We start from the raw sequence: 22,709 nt of genomic DNA, 5'->3' as shown, positions 1-22,709 counted from the left end.
TGAACTGAGCCACAGCAAGCTACATAAGGGGGGGAAATTGCAACTCTTTTCGAGTACAATCACAGTTCTTGGTTTCCGGGAGTGGGATATGAACCCACAACCCTCTGATTCAAAGGCGAGGGTGCTATGAACTGAGCCACAGCAAGGGGCTGGTTTTCCAGGTCCCCAACCCTACCCCCGGCTAAAAGTCAAGAAGAGCCTGCCCAATGTCCCAACAGCTGCCCTGCTTTAAAGTGAGACTTACACCCCTTTCTCAGGAGGAAGTCCCGCCTTAGAGAGCTGCAAGCCAATCGGATGGCTAGCAGCTCCTTTGTCACAGCAGTGCTAGCCAGGAGTGGTGGCCTACCGTGCCAGGGAGCCCAGGTAAATCCAGAGTCAGGGTCTCTGTGAGGGGTTGAGGAGTTCAGGGGAGCGGGTTCAAAATGCCAGGCGGGAGAGTTAAAGGGAAGGTTACCTTTGGCAGAGGGAATGCCTCTGATGATGGGTCCAGGGACACCACAAAGGAGGTCCCCCTTTTTCCCTGCCAGCACAACTAAAGCTGCTAGGCTTCCTGCATGGCAAGGGCCTCCCCCCACCACCCTGCTCCGCGGCAGGTAAAATACCAGTGAGGGAGGGATTTGGTTGTTAAGTGGCCATTAATTGGCCACATAAGGACCTGAATAGGCCCAAAGGCATGTGGGCCACCTGATACCTCCCCTGCACCCTGTAAGGTTTCAGCGAGGTCGGGGCGGGTGGGTAAGATCATCCACTGGATTTTTCGTGCTGCCCGCCTTCAAACCCAACAGCAGGGGAGCATAAAATCCAGCCCAAGGAGATATTATGGTATATGACCAAAAGCTTTATCAAAGAGGATTTTTTTAAGGACTGGCTTATAGGAGAAAAGAGAAGAAGAGGGGCAGAAATTTAGGGAGCGAATGCCTTTCGAGGTTAGGCCTTTGTAGCTGAGTTCATGGTTGCCAAAGCTGGTGTGATCAAAATCAGGTATGTCCAAGAGGTATGTCAGATGGTTGTATGGCTGGCGGACGTTACAGAGATGGGGATTGGTAAGACAATAGAGGGACTTAAAAACATGTATCAGTATATTAAAATTGAGGTGATGCTTAACAAGATCCATTGTAGATCGGTGAACACGGGGGTGATGAGTGATGAGGATATGGCGTGAGTTAGGACATGGACAGCAGAGCTTTGGATGACCTCAAGGTTACAAAGGGTAGAACATGGAAGGCTAACCAAGAATGCATTGGAATAGTCAAGTCTGGAGGTAACAAAGTTCATGGATGAGGGTGGCAACAACAAATGAGCGAGACAGGGTGGGATCAGGTGATGTTATGGAAGTAGAAATAGATGGGCTGGGATTTTCTGGTCCTGCCTGCCACGGGAATAGTCGTGGGCAGGACGGATAATTTGACGGACCAGCAAAAGGTCCATTGACGTTGGGCAGGATTTTCCGGTCCCATCCCGCCCACGGTCTTTGTGATTAAGCAGATATATGGTCAGAAACTCCACTCACTTTTAAAAATATAATTTGGTCATTTGATTCTGCCAGGAGTGAGGACAATTCAAAGAATTAACTGTCATTAATTTCATTTGACACAAAACATGAGGTTTTTTTTTTAAATTCCAAATAATTTTATGTAATTAGGCTAGAAGAGTCATCAAGAACTCAAGACTTACCTCTGGAATGACAACCAAGCCAAAAGTTAAACTAAAAAGAACCAGATTAATCCCATAGAGCCACCGTAGGAAAATGAAATACGAAGCTACGGAAGAACCAAAGTGACCTATGATAAAAGAAACATTGCTATCAATCTCATATAGTTTAAAATTACTTTTTGAAAACATATAGGGGCAGGATTTTCTGGCCCCGCTCATCGCCGGGGTCGTCTAGTCCCGTCGGAAGTCAATGGACTTTTGGCTGGGCCATCACGTGCCCCCAGCGGGTCCCAGGAAAATCCCGGCCATAGATTAAATGTGCACAGTTTCACTCTCCCATTCAATTTGTTTACCACCATCAAGTTTCTAAGTGACTGACTAACAGTAATAACTTTAAATAGTCAACAAGTTGCCCTTATTCAACATCTTTAGCCTAATAAATTGTCCCAGGTCACTTCACAATGAAAAGAAAGGGGAAGGGATCACTGAGCAGAAGTTTCAAGATTTGAATTAGAGAGGTGACCAAAGAGACAATTAAAGCTATAGGTTTTGAGGAGGTAATTGTTGCTTGACAGAGATGTGGTGAGTCAGAGGGCTTTTTGAACAAGGTTCCAGAGTGCAGTGGTCACTGCTGGGAAGACAGAAAAAGAAGGAATACACAAAAAAAAAGGGTCAGAAAAACTGAAGGTTATGAGCTGGTTGAGTGTGTGAGGAGGTGGGCGTTGAAACCAATATACTGACAGATAGGGAATTAATGAAGGTCAGCTAAGACACAAGTGGGTGATGCATCAGTGGGACTAAGTGTGAATGGGCATGTAAACAATGAGGGTTCGGCTGAGTTGCTGGTCATTTAGCATAGAACTTGAGGTATGGTAAAAACAACACTAGAGAGTCGGGGGAGTGATGATTGCAAACATGAGGACTTCCAAGGCAGTGGGGCTGAGGTAAAGAAGAGGTGGGTAATGTTATAAAGGTGAAATTAAGCACCCTTGTAATAGATATATGGGGTGAGAGGCTCAGCTCAGGATTAAAGACGTCACTGAGGTTGTGCACTATCTGGACTAGTTTGAGTGAAAACCCAGGGATGAATTTCTAGTGAAAGAAAATTTTAAGCTTGCCCAGCAGAAGGTAAATCAAGTGCTGTCATGTTATCCCAACCCTTGCCTTTTATTCATTCATGGGATGTGGGCATTGCTGGCAAGGCCAGCATTTATTGCCCATCCCTAATTGCCCTTGACAATGTTATCGTGAGCTACCTTTTTAAACCACTATAGTTCATGTTTTGCACATACACCCACAGTGCTTTTGGGGAGGAAGTTCCAGGATTTTGACCCAATGATAGTAAAGGAAGATCGATAAATTGCCAAGACAGGATGGTGTGTGACTTTAAGGGGAACTTGTGTGTGGTGGTGTTTCCATGCACCTGCCACCCTTGTTCTTCTAGGTGGTAAGAGTCAAGGTTTGGAAGGTGCTTTCAAAGGTTCTTTGTTGAGTTGCTGCAGTGCATCTGTTTAAGGTAGTGGAAGGGATGTCAATCAAGCGAGTTGCTTTGTCCTGGATGGTGTCAAACCCCTTAAGTGTTGTTCGAGCTGCAGCCAGGTAAGTGGGGTGTATTCCATCACACCCCTGACATGTGCCATGTAGATGGTAGACAGGTTTTGGGAGTAGGAGATGGTCACCACAGAATTCCCAACCTCTGATCTGTTCTTGTAGTCACAGTATTTATATGACTGGCCCAGTTAAGTTTCGGTCAGTGGTGACCTCCAGAATGGTTACGGTGGGGTATTCAGCAATAGTAATATGGTTGAATGTCAATGGGAGAAAGTTTGATTCTCCCTTGTTGGACATGGTCATTGCCTGGCATTCGTGTAGCATGAAAGCTACTTGTCGCTATCAACCCAAGTCTGAATGTTGTTCGGGTTTTATTGCATGTAAGCACAGAGTGCTTTATTATTGGAGTAGCTATGAATGGAACTGAACACTGCAATCTTCAGTGAACTCCACTTCTCCACTTCTGACCTTATGTTGGAGGGTAGATCATTGATGGAGCAGCTGAAGATGGTTGGGTGTGTGGACATGCACATTCACACTGGTAGCAGGGAGCACAGAATTGCCCTTTGTGTGTTCCCAACAAGTTCCTGCCCTTACCATTTTAATAAGCTTGAAATCAGGAATAGGATGGCACCCGGCCCAGAGGAGTAGGGGCTTATTTTAAATAGCAAAGTCACGTCCTGATGATATCATCAGCACATGTGCGCCATTTTAACCACAGACCAGACCAAGGGCTGCCATTGTCTCAAACTTGCCAGCGAGAGCTTATGGCAGTCAGTATCTTGGCCACCAGAATCCCAGACATTTTTTTTATGGTTTGAAGATTCCTTCTGGGCCAGAAGGCACCCCATAAAGGTATCCTGGGTCTTGCCTGCCTTGAACATCCCCCTCCACTAATCAGGGAATCTGCTGACCCCTTCCCTATTTCTTACCTAGCTTGTCGAGACTGATTCCATGGGTCTCTGGTGGTAGCCTAAGCTCCCACAAATTTTTCAGCGATGTCATAATTCCCACCTACTTTGGGTCTGAGCCTATGTCAGGAAATGTTCATCAAGCCAGGAAGTTCAAATCTCCTGGAACCAGACAGTTTGGTGTCCAATTTAGAAACCAGACCCCTAACTCCCACCTCAAGTTAAAATTGGGGCGACACGGCACAGGGCAGGACTCAAATCACGCTTGAGATGTTTAGATTCAATTCACATCAATTTGTGTAGCAGGATAGGGGATGGTCACAATCTACAAAGGGAGAACACAAGACCATAAAGTATGTTCTCTGTCTATCATCAAGTCCAAAAAGGTCTGAACCATTCTGGAGATGTGCATAAACAAAGTTTCTCTCTTTGGTATTAATGTAGTTTGCCAGGTTCAAACGCTACCCAAGACCACAGTAGCATAGATGCCATACACAGATTCAAGTGAAAATACCTCAGGCATCAATACGCAAGTCAAATTGGGATGTTGCATAAATCAATTGGCAGAATTCACTACAGAAGCGATGGCAATGGAACTCAGCTTCCCTGATGTGCATCAAACCCAAGTAGAAACAATCTCTCTCATCTACTGTTCCTTCCCAAATTGAATGTTTGGCAGCATACTGCCATGCTACAGATAGTCTAATTTGGGGAATTCAACTAAAACCTAATGTTCTCTCAATAAATAAGTAGCCAGCACCTGATAATTTACATTTGTAGCATCAAACATACGTTGGTAAGATCCAGGAATGAATCTTTAATATTCTCAGGCAGTTTTCCATAATACATGGCTCAAACAAAAGTGGGATTTTCCTTCATTTTGTATTGACAAGGTTGTCAAAATAGAACGTGAAGAGAATCAATGCAAAGTCCTCGATCCTGCTTTATTCCTCCAGGATTAATTTAATTCATAGGGTAAATGAAAGGAAAAAGGATAACCTTTACTATTCTGATGGTTGTTCTATCTGAACCTTGGGCAGTGTATTCTTTGTCCCCTATCTCATGATGGTTGATTCCTTTTCATTAATGTGCATAAAAGGCTAGGGAGGGGGACTAGTATATAGTAATATAATTCCAGTTTTAGAACTTGGCATTTGTAACAGTGCTCTCATTCAAGTGGCTGCCGCTGGGCCCATCTAATTAAAATGGCATGATGGTGGCAAGCCTACCATTTTAACAACTTTCTCACGTCCGAGCCTCTCCCCAGTGGCCCCATAAAATTCAGCCCAGTGTATTTGACTTTGTGGACACCCAACCCATTTGAAGCCTCATTTTCTTTTGTTGTCTACCATGTTTTTGGTCCTTCCTGCTGTGTGAGGTTAAGAGATGTTGGCTAGGGTGTCAAGCTCCAAAATGGCTGCCATAAAATCATGCTGATTAATGATAGGATCAGCTGACTCTGGATCCTTATGTTAAATGCTGCCTATATGTGTGCTCACGCCTTCACCAAAATGGTGTCCAGCATGGCTAGCTACAGAAGTGTGTGTGCTCTGTGGGCACCATTTTGGAGGCAAATGGCATCAAAATAAATGGACACTATTGAGTCAAATTTCACAGCACAGAACTTTCATTCACATGTTCACTGCAGATTTTAAAAACACGGCACTTTTAATAACTAAAGTAGGAGCATTCGATTATACTGTACATTCACCTTTTACCACTAGAAAAGGGATTAGAATCCACTTCACACTGATGGAATGTGAAGGGAGGGAACTGCAGAGCTTAGGTCCTAATGGAGTAATGAAAACCGGGGATGCGCATGAGGCAGAACTAGAGGAGAGTGGGGATCTCAGTGAGTTGTAGATCTGGAGGAGATTACAGAGATAGGGAGGGGTGAAGCCATAGAGCAATTTGAAAACATGGATGAAAATTTAAAGATTGAGGCATTGCTAATTTAAGTCAGAAAGCACAAAAGTGATGGAGAAACAGAAATACTTGAATTAAGTAAGAAAGAACTTACTATTGCATTTATTGACTGCTTCATAATTTACAGGTGCCAATTATTTTTTATATCCTGCAGACAATATGTGAATGAAAGTTCTGTGCTGTGAAATTTGGCCTCATAGTGCCCATTTATTTTGATGCCTCCAAAATGGTGCCCACAGTGCATGCACACTTCAGTAGATGGCTGTGTTGGACACCATTTTGGTGAAGGTATGAGCACACATATAGGGAGCATTCAACATAAGGATGCAGAATTGGCTTACCCTACCATTAATCAGCATGATTTGATGGCATCACTACCATTTTGGAGCTCAACACTCTAGCTAAAGCCCTTTCTTAATGTCGCACTGCAGGAAAGACCAATAGCACCCATACTATTTAAAGGAATCATCAATTAATTTCTTCTTAGGGGCTAATTAATTTCTACTGGCTCTTGCTACACTTGTAGAAATATTTGTTGGTTTCCAGCATTGCTTAAGGTTGGTGAAGTCTGCAGTGAGTGGTCTGACACGTGCTGTAGAACTTTGGCCCAATTTCAAGGATTCTACATGAACCGCTTGTTCCCAGACAGGGGTTCAGTAGTTTGCATCCCCCATAGACTACAGCATGACAGGGAGAAGGAGCAGAGGTGACACAGAGCAACACAAGCTGCTGGAAAAGGGAGAAAGAGGAAAGTGAGAGGGTTCTCAGCAGGAGGCCCCATTCACCCATTCAGATGGCAATTCTTCTACCTGAACCTCAGCAAGGAACAGTGGGTTAGGTGTCTCCTCATCACTAAGGATGTCCTCACTGAAATCTACCAAGAGCTACAATCACAACTGCAGCCTCAGAGCAGGGAAAGGGTGGATTTGTTAGTGGTTGTGAAGGTGAATGCATTTATGAACTTGTGTGTGTCTGGCTCCCTCCAGTTTGGAGCAGACAATATTTGCAACTGTTGTGAAAATCTGGTTCATAATTCATATGTGTTAGGATATAACTTTTAGTTTCAGATATATACCTTCTAAGTTGTAGGTTGCACAACTGAATTTTGCTTCCAATGTATTCATTTACTGAGGCATACTTACTCTCAATTTCTTTTATTTTCATTTCCCAAGGTATGCATGAAGTCTTAAAATTTTCAAAGTCCCTTTTAAATTTGATCCATTTCTGAAATATTAAATAAATAAGTAAATGATGGATGACTTTTTATAATTGGTTAAAAGTATAAATATGTACACTTTAAGAACTAAAACACCCTTGCACAGATGCAACCCACAACAATAAGTTTGAATCAAATGATTCAAAACATGTTCTTCATGGTGCTCTTTTAGACCATCCTCCTTTCTTCAAGGAACCAAAGGTTTTGTTTTCTATTTTGTGCAAATAAACATAAACCTTTTAGAAAATAAAACATCAATAAAATTTTAAAAGTATAGTTTATGATGTTTTTAAAGCCATTATGAATTAACTGATTTACCATCCAATATATTTCTTTAATTGCTTCATCCTGTTTGTAGTTAGAACAGTAATGGCAGCATGATTACAAACTGCTTTGTTGCTCTAATGTGCTGTGCTACATAGTAGTAAGATATGGGTTTCTGCTATTGCTTGCATTCTGTATGTTACATCCATAAAACAGAAGTCACACTCTCAGCTCATCAGCCAAGCTGAGCTCTAGATATCTTTTGAAATGAAATGGATTGGGCAGGTTGTCTTATGAGGAAAGCTTGGACAGGCTAGGCTTATATCTGCTGGAGTTTAGAAGAGTAAGAGGCAACTTGATTGAAACTTTTAAGATCCTGAGGGGTCTTAACGGGGTCGATGTGAAAAGGATGTTTCTTCTTGTGGTAGACTCTAGTACTGGGGATTATGTTTAAAAATGAGTTTGCCCATTTAGGACAAAGATGAGGAGAAATTATTTTTCTCAGAGGATGGGAATCTTTGTAACTCCCTTCCTCAAAAAGCAGTGGAAGCAGAGTCTTTAAATGTTTTTAAGGCAAAGGTTGATAGATTCTTGATAAACAAAGGGGTGAAAAGTTATCTGCGGCAGGCAGGAATGTGGAGTTGAGGTTCCAATCAAATTAGCCATGGTCTTATTGAACTGCGGAGCAGGCTCGAAGGGCCAAGTGGCCTACTCCTGCTCCTAATTCATATGTATGTATGTGTGGTCAAACATTTTTTTACTTTTCACACCAAAATTCACCAATCGTTTACAATAGTTTCTTTCATCATTACCACAACTACTTCTTACCACAGTGTCTACCCAGTAGGCCAGCTACTTTAATTGTTCTAGCTCCTAATCTACTAATACTATGATGTGTGCCCTGAGTTATGAAAGGTTGTGAGGCTGGTAGCTGGGAAGTTTCTTCTGGAGTCTTTATGAACTGAGGTAACTCTTGTCCAACCCAAGCCTGGTTGCCATTTTCTTGTATTGTCCAGGGAAGCAAGGTCCAGGTCTGGAACTGCAAAAGACTTAGAGAAGCCAGGAACACGTAGCCAATGTTATGAGATACAGCAACGCCTAGCGCAGATCTTTGCAGACCATTGGTGCAAGGCATAAGCACATGTGCTACTGGTCAGTACCAAAGCACAAACAGCACATAATAACATGTATACATACTGGTGAAAATAAAATGAATGTCAGATACTAACCATTGTCATCATCACTTTGTAGGCGTAAAACTTTCTACCTTTTCCCTTCCCCAGAGCACCTTCAAATTTCTCTATAAATTCCTGAGATTCCCTGATAAATGCAAGTTAAAACTGAATTAATAATACAGCAGCTCCTGAAAGATAATTTTACCTGTTTAGGAGAATAGGATTATTCAACCTAATATTCTATAGGGGTTCCCCTGTTTTCCCACCATAACTCTGGCAGTGTGAAATTACTTTGAGCCGGATTTTCATTAATCAGGCGGGAAGGTCAAGTTGGGAAACTTCCTGAAATTACATCTGGAGGCTGTTCGGAGGCAGCCATGGAAGCAGACAAGTAGGCTGCTTAGAAGCCATGCTTTGGTTCTCTAGAATTTTGACCCAGTTGTATTAAAGGCTGTTGAGCCCTCCAAACCACACCCCTAATACCCCCTCACCCCCAATTCTCATGCCCATTCCATGCCGCCTCATATACCCCATGCCCCCTACATAACCCCTCATATTCACATGCGCCCTCTATGTCCAAATACCCCCATTCCCCTTCCATACATCCCATGTATCCCCCATAGCCCCATCCCTCACCCAGTATCCACTCTGGGCAGACATCAGGAGTGGTATGGAGAAGAAAAAGTTTACACTCCTAATAATCTAATTGAGGTCTCACTTTTATTCATGAAACTCGTTCAAAAAATGTAAACCCCTCAAGTGGTCAATCTGTTATAAAAATAAACAAATGTCTATTTCATTGACCACATCAAAGAGAGCATCCCTTACTAACCTCTTAAAACTGTCAATCAAAATGCAAACTCAGCCACTGCTGAGATAAGTTTTTTTTTAATTTATTCTTTCATGGGATGTGAATGTTGTTGGCTAGGCTAGGATTTATTGTCCATCTCTAATTGTCCTTCAGAAGGTGGTAGTGAGCTGCTTGCTTGAACCACTGTAGTCATGTGATGTAGGTGCACCCACAGTGCTATAAGGAAGGGAATTCCAGGATTTTGACCCAGCGATAGTGAAGGAACGGTGATATATTTCCAAATCAGGGTGGTGTGTGGTTTGGAAGGGAACTTGTAGGTGGTGATGTTCCCATTCATCATGTTGCCCTTATCCTTCTAGGTAGTAGAACCTGTGGATTTGAAAGATGTTGTCAAAGTAGCCTTGTTGAGTTGCTGCAGTGCATCTTGTAGATGGTACATACTGCTGACACTATGAGTTAGTGGTGGAGGGAGTGAATGTTTAAGGTAGTGGATGGGGTGTCAATCAAGCGGGCTGCTTTTTCGTGTAGGTGTCAAGCTTCTCGAGTGTTGTTGGAGCTGCACTCATCCAAGCAAGTGGAAAGTATTGCATCACACTCCTGACTTGTGCTTTGTAGATAGTGGACATGCTTTGGAGAGTCAGCAGGTGAGTCACTTGCCCCAGAATTCCCTGAATTGCTCTTATAGCCACATATGGCTGGTCCAGTTCAATTTCTGGTGAATGGTAACTCCCAGGATCTTGATAGTGGAGGATTCAGTGATGGTAATGTCATTGGATGTCAAGGCATGATGGTTAGATTCTCTCTTATTGGAGATGGTCATTGCCTGGCATTTGTGTGGCACAAATGTTACTTGTAACTTATCAGCCCAAGCTGAATGTCGTCCAGGTCTTGCTGCATATGGATACAGACTGGTTCAGCATCTGAGGAGTCATGAATAGTGCTGAACATTGTACAATCATCAGCAAGCATCCCCACTTCTGACCTTATGATGGAGGGAAGATCATTGATGAAGCAGCTGAACATGGTTAGGCCTAGTACAGTACCCTGTGGAATTCCTGCAATGATGTCCCGGGACTGAGATGACTGAGATGAGGGACAGAAATGGTTCTGGGCCTTTTTAAACTCAGCCAAGAATTCATAATGTGCTCAGCTATAATAAGGAGCCTTGGGAAATGTAAACAATGGAGGCCATTGACATTGCAAAAACAGAAAGCTAATGGCTTTTTCCACACCAGATTGTCTGTCAATCCCTTCAGGAGCTGGTGTCTGTTTTCTTTCACTCTAAGTGAAAGATTCAAACTGTTTATTTTTCAATTTCAAATGGCTGGGGATTTAAATCAAACTGTCACTTGGTAGTACAGAACTTGAATATTGCTGAAAAGAGAGACATGTTGCCAAAGTCTTTCACCTTGCACTCATCAGGACAAAAAACAATGCCAAATTTCAAATGATCACAACAATTTATACCACAGGAGAAAAGGGTCCTGATTGGTTGGCAAGTCCAACAGAGGGCGGTAGTGAGAAGTGACTGAGAAGCATTCTGGGAGAAGTCAGCGCAGTCACTACAACTCAGAAGGGGATCAAGGAGAAGGACCCTTGCACTCAACAGGAGGAAGAGCATCTAACATTACATTGCTGTAGTGTTTCCATCTCTCCCGGTGTCAGCTGTGGCTCAGTTCATAGCACCCTCGCCTTTGAATCAGAGGGTTGTGGGTTCATGTCCCACTCCCGGAAACCAAGAACTGCGATTGTACTTGAAAGAGTTGCAATCTGTGACTGTTGATAACGCCCCCCTCCTCCTCAAACCAAAAAGAAAGAGAGAGGGGGAGAGGCAGTACCTTCAGGAGTGCACCAGACCTGTGAGGGACACTCTTCTGAAAGTGGATTTTTAAAAAAGCAGCTGATTGGTGAGTAAATCCTGGTGAGTTTTTTTTTTCAATCTATTAAAGTAATTCATTGCTTAATACTGAGGTAGGAGCTTAAAAAAAAGTTTAGAGTAGTACTGTACAAGTATAATTAGTCAAGAAACAAGGTTCCTAGCTAACATAATAAGGCCCCGAGCTAGCGTATTTTTTAATGGAGTAACTAGCTTAATCAAGAGGGATGGCAGCAGAACTCAGACCCGTGATATGCTCCTCCTGCAGGATGTGGGAAATGAGGGACGCTTCCAGCATCCCTGGTGACCATGTGTGCGAAAGGTGTGTCCAAATGCAGCTTCTAGCTAACTGGATTTCGGAGCTGGAGCTGCGGGTGGACTCATTGTGGAGCATCCGCGATGCTGAGCAAGTCGTGGATAGCACGTTTAGCGAGGTGGTCACACCGCAGGTGAAGATTACACAGGCAGAAAGGGAATGGGTGACCATCAGGAACAGTAAAAGACTCAGGAAGGTAGTGCAGGAGTCTCCTGTGGTCATCCGCCTCTCTAACAGATATTCCGCTTTGGATACTGTTGGGGGGGATGGCCTCTCAGGGGAAAGCAGCAACAGCCAAGTTCACAGCACCATGGGTGGCTCTGCTGCTCAGAGGGGTGGGAGGAAAACAAGTGGCAGGGCTATAGTGATAGGGGATTCAAGAGTTAGGGGCACAGACAAACGCTTCTGTGGCCGCAAACATGAATCAAGGATGGTATGTTGCCTCCCTGGTGCTAGGGTCCAGGATGTCACGGAGCAGCTGCAGGACATTCTGGGGAGGGAAGGTAAGCAGCCAGTGGTCGTGGTTCACATTGGTACCAATGACATAGGTAAACTAAGGGATGAGGACCTGCAAGCTCAGCACAGGAAGTTAGGAGATAAATTAAAATGCAGGACCTCAAACGTAGTAATCTCAGGATTACTTCCAGTTCCATGTGCTAGTGAGAGTAGGAATAAGAGGATAGACCAAATGAACACATGGCTGGAGAGATGGTGTAGCCGGAGGGATTCAGATTCTTGAGGTTCTGGGGAAGGTGGGACCTGTACAAACCGGACGGGCTGCACCCAGACAGAGCTGGGACCAGTGTCCTTGCAGGGGCTTTTGCTAGTTCTGTTGGGGAGTATTTAAACTAGTGTGGCAGGGGATGGGATCCCAGGATTAAGATCAGATAGGTCAGGTTCAGATCAGAAAAATGGAGGTAGAACATTAGCTAGGGACATTGTGGTAGACATGGAGTTACAGGAGAAGCAAAGTTTAAAAAGTGTCCAGCAAGGGAAATTGATGGGGTTAAACTGTTTATACTTCAATGCAAGGAGTATTACAAACAAGGTAGATGAGTTAAGGGCACAGGTAGACACATGGCAGCAGGATGTCATTGATATAATGGAGACCTGGCCAAAGGAGGGACAAAGCTGGCAGCTTAATATCCCTGGTTATAGAGTCTTCAGACACGATAGATTAGGAGATAAAAAAGAAGGGGGGTAGCACTAATGGTTAAAGAATCAATTCCAGTTGTGAGAAGGGATGATATACTAAATGGGTCAACAAACGAGGCTTTTTGGATTGAGCTTAGAAATAAAAAAGGGGCAGTCACTAAACTGGGAGTATACTACAGACCCCCAAATAGTGAAAGGGAGATAGAAGAACAAATATGTAGGCAAATTTCTGCTTGTAAGAACAAGAGGCAATAATAGTACGAGACTTCAACTATCCTAATATCAACTGGGATTCAAACAATATAAGGGGCACTGAGGGAGAAAAATTCATGCAGTGTGTCCAGGAAAAAATTTCAACCAATTAGTGACAAACCCAATGAGGGGAGATGCAATTCTAGACCTAGTCTTGGGGAACGAAGAAGGGCAAGTGGGTGAAGTGACAGTTGGCGACCATATCGGGGACAGTGATCACAATTCAGTTATATTTAACTTTACCATGGAAAAGGACAGAGATAAGGCAGAAGTAAAAGTCTTGAACTGGGGGAAGGCAAATTTTGCAGAAATGAGAAGGGACTTGGCTGAGTGGACTGGACAGCACTGCTGGAGGATAAAACAGTGGAAAACCAGTGGGAAGCACTAAAAAGCGAGATCCTAATTGTACAAAGTAGACATGTCCCCTACAAAAATAAGAGTGGTACTGCCAAATCTAGACCCTCCCTGGTTGTCTAGAGGAATACAGGGGAAGATCAAACAGAAAAAGAAAGCGTACAATAAGCACTGCAGGTAGCCTAGACAAATATAGGAAGTGCAGGGACGCAGTGAAAAAAGGAAATAAGGAAATCAAAGAGAGGGCATGAAAAAAGATTAGCAAGTAAAGTTAAAGATAACCCAAAGATGTTTTACCAATACAGTAATGCTAAAAGGTTAGTTAAGGAAAAAGTGGGACCTATCAGAGATGAAGATGGAAACTTGTGTGTAGATGCAGAGGCTGTGGGAAGGTTTTTGAATGAAAATTTCGTCTCCATGTTTACAAAGGAAAGGGAGGATGTAGATATAGTAGTCCAGGAGGAACACTGCCAGATATTGGACGCCATAGTCATAAAGAGAGAGGAAGTACTCGAAGGGTTGAAATCCTTGAAAGTTGATAAGTCACCAGGGCCAGATGGATTGTTTCCAAGGCTGCTGAAGGAAGTCTGGGAGGAGATAGCAGATGCTCAGAGGACGATTTTCCAATCTTCACTAGATACAGGGGAGGTACCGGAGAACTGGAGAAATGCAAACGTAGTTCCATTGTTTAAAAAGGGATCAAAGGAAATGCCAAACAATTATAGGCCAGTTAGTCTTACATCGGTGGTGAGCAAATTAGTAGAATCAATCCTGAGAGATAGGATTAATTGTCATGTGGAAAGGCATGGACTAGTCAGGGATGGTCAGCATGAATTTGTTAAAGGAAGGTCTTGCCTCACAAATTTGATTGCATTCTTTGGGGAAGTGACAAGAAGGGTTGATGAAGGTAATGCAGTGGATGTTGTGTACGTGGATTTTAGCAAGGTATTTGACAAGGTCCCACATGGCAGATTGGTCAGGAAAGTAAAAGCCCATGGGATTCAGGGTCATGTGGCAAACTGGGTAAAAGGTTGGCTTTGTAACAGGAAACAAAGGGTAATGGTCGATGGATGCCCTTGCGAATGGAAAGCTGTCTCAAGTGGTGTTCCACAGGGCTCGGTGTTGGGACTCTTGCTGTTTGTGTTATATGTTAACGATTTGGACGTGAATGTGGGGGTCACGGTTGGGAAATTTGCAGGTGACACAAAGATTGGCCACTAGTGGAAAGTGTAGAAGATAGCCATAATCTCTAAAATGATATAGATGGGTTGGTGGAGTGGGTGGTAAAGTGGCAGATGGATTTTAACATAGAGAAGTGTGAGTTCATACATTTAGGGAGGTCAAACAGTTACAGGGATTACACAATAAATGGGAATATACTAAGAGGGGTAGATGAAGTGAGAGAACTTGGCGTACAAGTATACAGGTCCCTGAAGGCAGCAGTTCAAGTAGACAAGGTTGTAAAGAAGGCATACGGAATGCTCTCCTTCATTGGCAGAGGTATAGAATATAAAAGTAAGGATATAATGTTGGAATTGTATAAAACACTGGTGAGGCCACAACTGGAGTATTGTGTGCAGTTCTGGTCACCACATTACAGAAAGGAAGTAATAGCTCTGGAGAGAGTGCAGAGGAGGTTTACAAGAATGTTGCTAGGGTTAGAAAAGTGTAGCTACGTGGAGAGATTGGATAGGTTGGGGTTATTTTCCTTAGAACAAAGAAGGCTGAGAGATGACTTGATTGAGGTGTACAAAATTATGAGGGGAATAGATAGAGTGGACAGGATAAAATTGTTTCCCTTGGTGGAGAATTCTAGAACCAGGGGACATAGATTCAAGATAAGTGGCAGAAGGTGTAGGGGGGACATGAGGAAGAACTTTTTTACGCAGAGGGTAGTGGGTGTCTGGAATTTGCTGCCCAAGTTGGTGGTAGAGGCAGAAACTCTAATCTTTTAAAAAGTACATGGATCTGCACCTTAAGTGCTGTAAGATGCAGGGCTATGGGCTGGGTGCAGGAAGGTGGGATTAGAAAGGGCACCTGGGTGTCCTCGGGCAGGCATGCACAAGATGGCATCCTTCTGTGCTGTAACTTTTCTATGGTTCTATGGTTCTAACTCAACTCTGCTTGGCTGAGGCATTGCTATGCAGGAAGTAACAGAAACTATAGGCTCCCCAAGCTTCCAGGTAATTAAAAAAAGGTGCAAGGCTTGAACATATTCCTTTTGTTTGCAGAGAATGGATCCCTCCATATGAATGTATGCCATTTCTAGCAAGCATAAATTAACTACATTATGAGATTGACTGATTATCTTAAATTGGTTGTTAGTGTAGCTATTAGCACAATCAGCATTTTTCAGCAAGTGCTGCCCAATCATGGAATCACTTCTAACAGTAGAAGTTTTGTGTTTGGTTTTGCAAGTGCAAGTTGGTTGAGTAAGTTCTGTACTCTGCCTATTACGATCAGCCAAAGGCATGTTGTTTGATTTGATCAGCCAATCATTGGGATATATGGCCTGTGTACCTGACATTGCACCAGCACTGAAAGCTATGCTGAAGGGCAATGGCTATCTGATCAGATTATTATTCGCTGTGTATCATGTTTGCAAGTTTGCAAATGGACCAAGGCTTCCACTTTCTGACCTGAAGGTTGCCTGGTCTACCTCAAATTACCCTGGAATGGCAAAGTATCTCAAAAATTTGAACAACAGTTTAAGCAAGCTATTTCATGCAGCCATTCAAGCTGTGGTTACGAGTGGTATTTTCAGCTAACAGGATCCTGCTGTCATTCCAAAAAGACATTCTGCCTACCACATAATTGAGCAAAGTTGTGTATTAATTTCAGTGCCGGTGCAATGCCAGGTGCTCTATATCTCAAAGACTGGCCGATCGAACCAAACAGCATGTTCATTCAATTGTTCATAATAGGCAGAGTACAGACTGCATTCAACCAGCCCATACTTGTACAGCCCAATACAAAATGTCAACAATTGAGTGTGACTCCGCAACTGGAAAGCACTTGCTGAGCAATCCTGAGTGTGCTAATAGCTATACTAACAAGATAATCAGTCGAGCTCGTAACATGGCTCATTTACGCTTGCTAGAAGTGACATACTTTCATATACAGGGGCCTGATCTCTGCAAACAAAAGCAAAATGTTCAAGCCTTGTACTTTTTTTGAATTACCCAGGAGCTTGGGGAGTTTATAGCTTCCCATTGCTTTCTCCCTGGCAGCACCTCGGCCAATCAGCGTCAACTTGCCAACAAATCAGTACCCTTTTTGCCTGTGGTATAAATTGTTGTGATCATTTGAAATTTTTCATTCTTAGATTTAAACATTTCAGGTCATGACAATTGAACAAACCTTAAATCTAGCCTTCACAAGTGTTTATACATCCTCCATAAAATCCATGGTTCCCACAGAGAGGGTTAAGGCCCTTGAACAGCAAAATGGGGTCTCTTTGAATTCAGCACTGTTTTCAAATGGCACAGCAAATTTGTGTTTTGCACCTGTGCAAGTTCCACACTCCCCATCCCCAAACCTCCCATCCCGCCCCTATTCTCCTGTGGAGAAAAATGGGACCGGCCAGAAATGGAGGGGACATCCGCTTCTGGGTCCTGTCTACCATTTTTAAAGGTCTGTTGAGTAGTCCGGACTCCGCGAAAATCCGGCCTTTCATATCTGTTACAAACCAAAATATTTTCTTCTCAAAACATTATCAGCAAGAGTTCTACTGCCTGGATGAGCTGAGTTAACTGTTTTCAATGCCTCTGAGTCAGTTCACTCAAGCACAAAGGCTGAAGAAGAAAAAATTGTCTGAACTAGTGTCCTTTGGCTTTACAATGATACATCATCAATTGAATAAAGATAACTTCAAATCTTTACTTCCCTCCACACAAGGCTGCAGGAAGTACTCAATAAAAATGAATTTAGTCCAAAATGTAACCAGTGTCATTGGCAAGAATGTATTTTTCACCATTACTTAAGCAGTCTCAATACTGAATATTCCTTTCACAATTGTTCTGAATTAACTCAGAAATGCCTTGAATACAGTGGAACTGGTCTTCTAATTTTTATGCCGGGGCATCAACAAATTTTTTTCAGGTGTCACATAAGAAGTTGCAAATTTGCAGGAGACACAAAAATTGGAAGTACTGTGAACTGTGAGGAGGAACGAGATGTCAAGAGGATATAGTGGAATGGTCAGACGTATGGTGAAGGAAATTTAATGCAGAGAAGTGTGAAGTCATACATTATGGTAGAAGAATGAGAAAACGCAATATAAAAAAAGGGTACAATTCTAAAGGAGGTGCAGAAGCAGAGGGACCAGGAGGTATATGTGCACAAACTGTGGAAGGGGAGCAGTACAAATTGTAATATTTGTTATAAATGCAGATCCTGAGCCTTATAAACAAAGGCATAGTGTATTAAAGCAAGGAAGTTATGATGAACTTTTATAAAACACTGAACCTACCTCATCTGCAGTATTGTGTCCTTTTCTGGGCACCACACTTTAGAAATGCTGTGAAGGCTTTGCAGAGGGTGCAGAAAAGATTTACAAGAATGGCCCCAGGGATGAGGGACTTCAGTTACATGGACAGATGGATAAGTTGGGGTTGTTTTCCTTGAAGAGAAGGTTGAGAAGAGACTTGATTGGAGTGTTCAATATCATGAGGAGTCCAGACAGAATGGACAGAGAGAAACTGTTCCCGTTGGCAGAAGGGTCGAGAACCAGAGGACACAGATTGAAAGTGACTGGCAAAAGAAGCAATGGCAACATGAGGAAAATCCTTTTATGCAGCGAGTGGTCAGAATCTGGAATGCACTGCCTGAGAGTGTGGTGAAGGCAAATACAATCCTGGCTTTCAAAATGCAATAGGATAAGCACCTGAGAGAAAAAAAAAGTGTAGCACTACGAGGACAGGCGAAGGAGTGAGTCTATCTGAGCTGCTCTTGCAGAGAGTTCACATGGACACAATCTGCTGAATGACCTCCTTCTGTCCTGTATCCATTCTATGATCTATAATTCCATGAACAGAAGCCTTAATGTGGTTGACTACTCTGTCTTACAAATACTAGTTAGTCTCATCCAGAAATAAAGCTAGCTCAGAGATCTGTAATGTGGCTCCAAAGCACTCAGTTGAAGGTAGCTGATACAGTGGGAGCACTTCAGATCGCTGATGGAAACTTTGGGCAGAATTTTCTGCCTGCCGGGCCCAACGCAATCTCAGGCGGGCGGGGAGCCAATCCCCGCTGGAGAAGCGGCCCCTGCCGCCATTTTAAGTGGGTGGGCCAATTAAGGCCCACCCAGCGTGACGTCTGGCAGGAAGCGCTATGCGCTCCCTGTGCGGGCGGGGATTCCCCAAAAGCGAGAGTGCGCTCTTTCGCACATGCGCACGAAAGAGCACACATCTCCCTGAGGCTAAGTGCTGTCTCAGGGAGATTGCTTACACTTTTAAAAACGTTAAAAATAGAAAAAAAAATTCCTTAACATGTCCCCCCCATGTGACAATGTCACATGAGATCGGACATGTTCATAAATTACACTAAAACTTTATTAAACTTTTTAAATCCCTATATGAAACCTCATCCCGCCGGTGGATGAGGTTTCATGTTTTTTCTATTTGCCGCCGGGGCTCCTGGCCTGCCTGCCAACATTAAGGTTGGTTGGGCAGGTCCTTTAATTGTTTCAATGATCCTGTCAATGGCCTCAATTGGCCATTGACAGGTCAGCGGGCGCACAGCTGATTTTGCTGCGCCCCCACCTTCCTGAATATTTAAATGGGCCGGGATGACATCGGGGGTTCCCCCCGACATTATCCAGTATCATTTTATGTGTCGGCGAGCGGGCCCCGTCCCCTGCTCGCTGACGGCAAAATTCAGCCCTTTGAGTTTGACTGGACAATGGACAAACTCTGGTTTTTAAGACAAGAATAGTTTATTGTTACCTAAAGACTGAAATAGCATGCAAACTTGGAAATTCAATCCCTTGAAGCCAAACCCTTAACCGGACTTTACCCCATGAATGGGTAGAATTTTCTGACTGACGTGGGGGTGGCGGAGTGCTTAAAATGTCGCATGCTGATGTCGGGCTAGCATCTCGAAGTCAGCGTGCGGCACCGCGATATTTCGGTCAGCTGGCGCACACAGCAGCGGGACGCGTACCCGCCATTAATTAAAGGCCTCGTTAAGGCCCTTACCTTGCCAATTGTCCAGGATTTTGAGGGGCCCATGCAAACTTCGGGTCGGCGCATGGGCAGGCGGGTAGGAGATTTTTTAATAAAAGTCATTCGCTGGCGGGATATGTGGGCTCAGAGGGGTTGTTCATGTTTTCCACAAAGTTTTAATTGCAGAAAGTGTTTTAAAGTTGCCTGTTTGATTGTTAGCATTTCACATCGATTTCCAAGAGCTTTTTGTGTATTTTGAAACCAGTCTGCAGACAATAATCTTTCTCGGGCCTGCAGCTTTCCGGAGGCCTCCATTTAGCCTGGGGGGTATGGGTTCTGACATCTCCACTGGAGGCAGCTCCTCTGAGGAGGAAGGGAGGGATAGAATAAGGAGGAGGCCAGGACTGGACAATCAGCCTCCAGAGGAACCACCTTTGGGAGGCCAGGCGCAGGCACAAGAGGTTGTCCAAGGTGGAAGGGGCCGCAGAAGACGCCACTATCCTGCTGCCAGGGTATACAGGCGGCGAAGCAGCTACCTCAATATGATTGAGGTGCAGTGCTGAAGGAGGCTCCGACTGTCAAGGGAGACAGTCACCTATATCTGTCAGATGATTGGCCCTGAGATATCTCCTAGCTGTGTGGGTGGACACCCCATGCCAGCAGCTCTTAAGCTCACAGTGGCCCTCAACTTCTATGCCTCTGGCTCCTTCCAGGGCTCGGTGGGTGATCTTTGCGGTGTCTCCCAATCAGCTGTCCACACTTGTGTCAAGCAGGTTACAGACACTCTGTTCAGACGGGTATTGACCTTCATCCACTTCCGCTGCGATCAGGCAAGTCAGGCACAGTGAGCCAGAGGCTTCGCGGCCATTGCTGGCTTCCCCCGCATCCAGGGTGCTATAGACTGTACACATGTGGCCATCAAGGCACCAGCAGGTGAGCCCGGTGCCTTCGTCAACAAGAAGGGCTTCCACTCCATGAACGTGCAGATAGTGTGTGATCACAGGATGCTGATTCTGCAAGTTTGTGCAAGGTACCCAGGCAGCTCCCACGATGCCTACATCGCATTCCCAGGTGCCGGGGCTGTTCAGTGCTCCAGCCCAGCTGGATGGTTGGCTGCTGGGTGACAAGGGCTATCCCCTCCAAAGGTAGTTCATGATGCATCTCCGCTATCCAAGAACAGAAGCTGAACAGCAGTACAATAGGAGCCAGGGCACCACAAGGGCTGTGGTGGAGATGCGCTTCCGTTGCCTGGACCGCTCAGGGGGCGCACTCCAGTGCCCCCCAGTTCGCGTCTCTCTGATAGTGGTAGCATGCTGCGCTCTGCACAATCTTGCGCTGGAAAGGGGGGATGCAGTTGACGATTAAGACCTTGACGCCCTGGATGAAGCTGCACATGATGAATCCAGCAGTGGCTCAGAGGATGAGGAAGCACAGGGCGATGATGAGGGGCAGCACGCCGACCCGCTACTACACCAAGGAGGCAGGGACACCCGGGACACTTTAATCCAACAAACCTTCAGCTAGCTCCACACACATCAATCAGCACAACCAGCATTGCCTGGCGCTTCCACATGTGGCACTTAGGTGCTACATCTTCCACCTTATCAGCTGCAACTAAGGGTTTAGTACAGAAACATCAATGCCCAGTCAAACACTCATGAGATGTCTGTGAAACATACAAATGCACCACAAAGGAAACACCCTCAGCCATGGTCAGAAAAGTGGACTTTATTATGTCCAAAATATAACAGAAACTTCTCCATTGCAAACATAATTATATTGTTCCCTATTCTAAGGCCAACACAAAATCACGAGTGACATACCCGTTGAGTGCCTAACGTGCCTTATGCTTTCGTTTGCGGGTGCTACGTCTAGATGCTGCCCCATCGGTCGGAGTGGCTTGTGAGACAGCCTGCTGACTCTGCTGTCCTGTTGGTGTCGGTGACCTTGGCGGACATCCTCTGGCCCGTTGAATCCGTGATGGCCCCGCCTGGGACGGAGTGGCCAGTTCCAGAACTGGCACCTCCCCAGTTGTCGCAGTCTCAACGGAAGCAACGGTCACTGGCAGAGGGGCGGAGGAGCTGCTGCCATCATCCGGAACACCCTGAGAGGAGCTCGCAGCGACGACAGGCAGCTGCTGCGCCGACGTGAGGTCCCTTTTGACCTCCCTGCTCACCGCAGATGCATGGGCACCGAGTGCCGACACTTGGTGCCCACAACATCTCCCACATTGGGAATGACCACCCATGGCCAGTACCACTGTGAGGGCTTGCAGGTCAGAGCGTAACCCAATCAGAAGAATTTCCATCCGATTGAACCCCCTCTCCATGAGAGTCGCCAATCTCTCAGTGGAGGAAGCCTGAAGCTCTGCCCTGAGGTTCATGCCTCACGTGCATTCTGCCTGGACTCCTCCATCGCAGAGACCAACTGAAGCACACCCTCATGCAACCCTGCCAGATGCAAACATGCTTCCTGCCGCTTGTCCTGCAGCTGCTGCAATGGGGACAACTCCAGAGGCACATCATCAGTGCTGGACTCAGCATGTGCCTCGTCCCCTGCAGTCCTCCGGCTGCTGGTGCCATCGGCACTCTTTGTTCCTACCATCTCCTCCAGCGATTGTGAAGTGCCCTCTCCACTGTGCCCCGGGACACCAGCCGATGTTAAATTCCCCACCGAAGTGTTTGTCACTGTGCTGGTGCCTGGCTGGCTGAAATGATGTGCCACAAGTTGCATGTCTTGGGCCTCAGGTGTGGAGGGGGGGCTGCGGTGTCTTTGGCCGCAGCCATGCGGTGGTGATGCTGAAATTAACAACAAGGACAGTGCATTAGTTAGCGTACAGTCAGTTAAACCTTTCATCCCTTTCCCCCCCAGCCTCATAAGTCGCTCACCCTTCAAGACCCTAAGGAGATGAACATTGGTGGGGTGGAAAAGAGTCAAGAGGAGGCCCAAACATTAGATGCGCATACAGACAGGCTGGTCAGATGGCCTCAGGAATGCCACATGGCATGTTATGTGCCATTGGAGTGGGGAGAGTGCAGAGGTACCTGACCTGGATGCATGCTGGCCTGGATAGTTGCGGTGCTGA

The 22,709-nt window shown here is 45.0% G+C and overlaps 2 protein-coding genes across 2 annotated transcripts in view; one reads left to right on the top strand and one right to left on the bottom strand.

Moving 5' to 3' along the window:
- The window catches only part of LOC144695939 (AN1-type zinc finger protein 5-like), a 506,091-nt gene that overhangs the window by 109,754 nt on the left and 373,628 nt on the right, over positions 1 to 22,709 (top strand). The gene's annotated exons all lie outside the window — the stretch shown is intronic.
- Positions 1 to 22,709, bottom strand: part of tmc2b (transmembrane channel-like 2b) — a 146,152-nt gene that overhangs the window by 103,855 nt on the left and 19,588 nt on the right. Inside the window, exons 5-7 of the mRNA XM_078557940.1 lie at positions 8,751 to 8,841; positions 7,184 to 7,265; positions 1,675 to 1,781 (exon numbers count right to left, since the gene is read on the bottom strand). Of these exons, the coding sequence (XP_078414066.1) occupies positions 1,675 to 1,781; positions 7,184 to 7,265; positions 8,751 to 8,841 (280 nt within the window). The remainder of the gene's footprint in view (positions 1 to 1,674; positions 1,782 to 7,183; positions 7,266 to 8,750; positions 8,842 to 22,709) is intronic.

Source organism: Cetorhinus maximus, chromosome 2 (genome assembly GCF_964194155.1).
Source record: "Cetorhinus maximus chromosome 2, sCetMax3.hap1.1, whole genome shotgun sequence".
NCBI classification, from domain to species: domain Eukaryota; kingdom Metazoa; phylum Chordata; class Chondrichthyes; order Lamniformes; family Cetorhinidae; genus Cetorhinus; species Cetorhinus maximus.
This window is presented reverse-complemented; position numbering and strand designations above follow the sequence as displayed.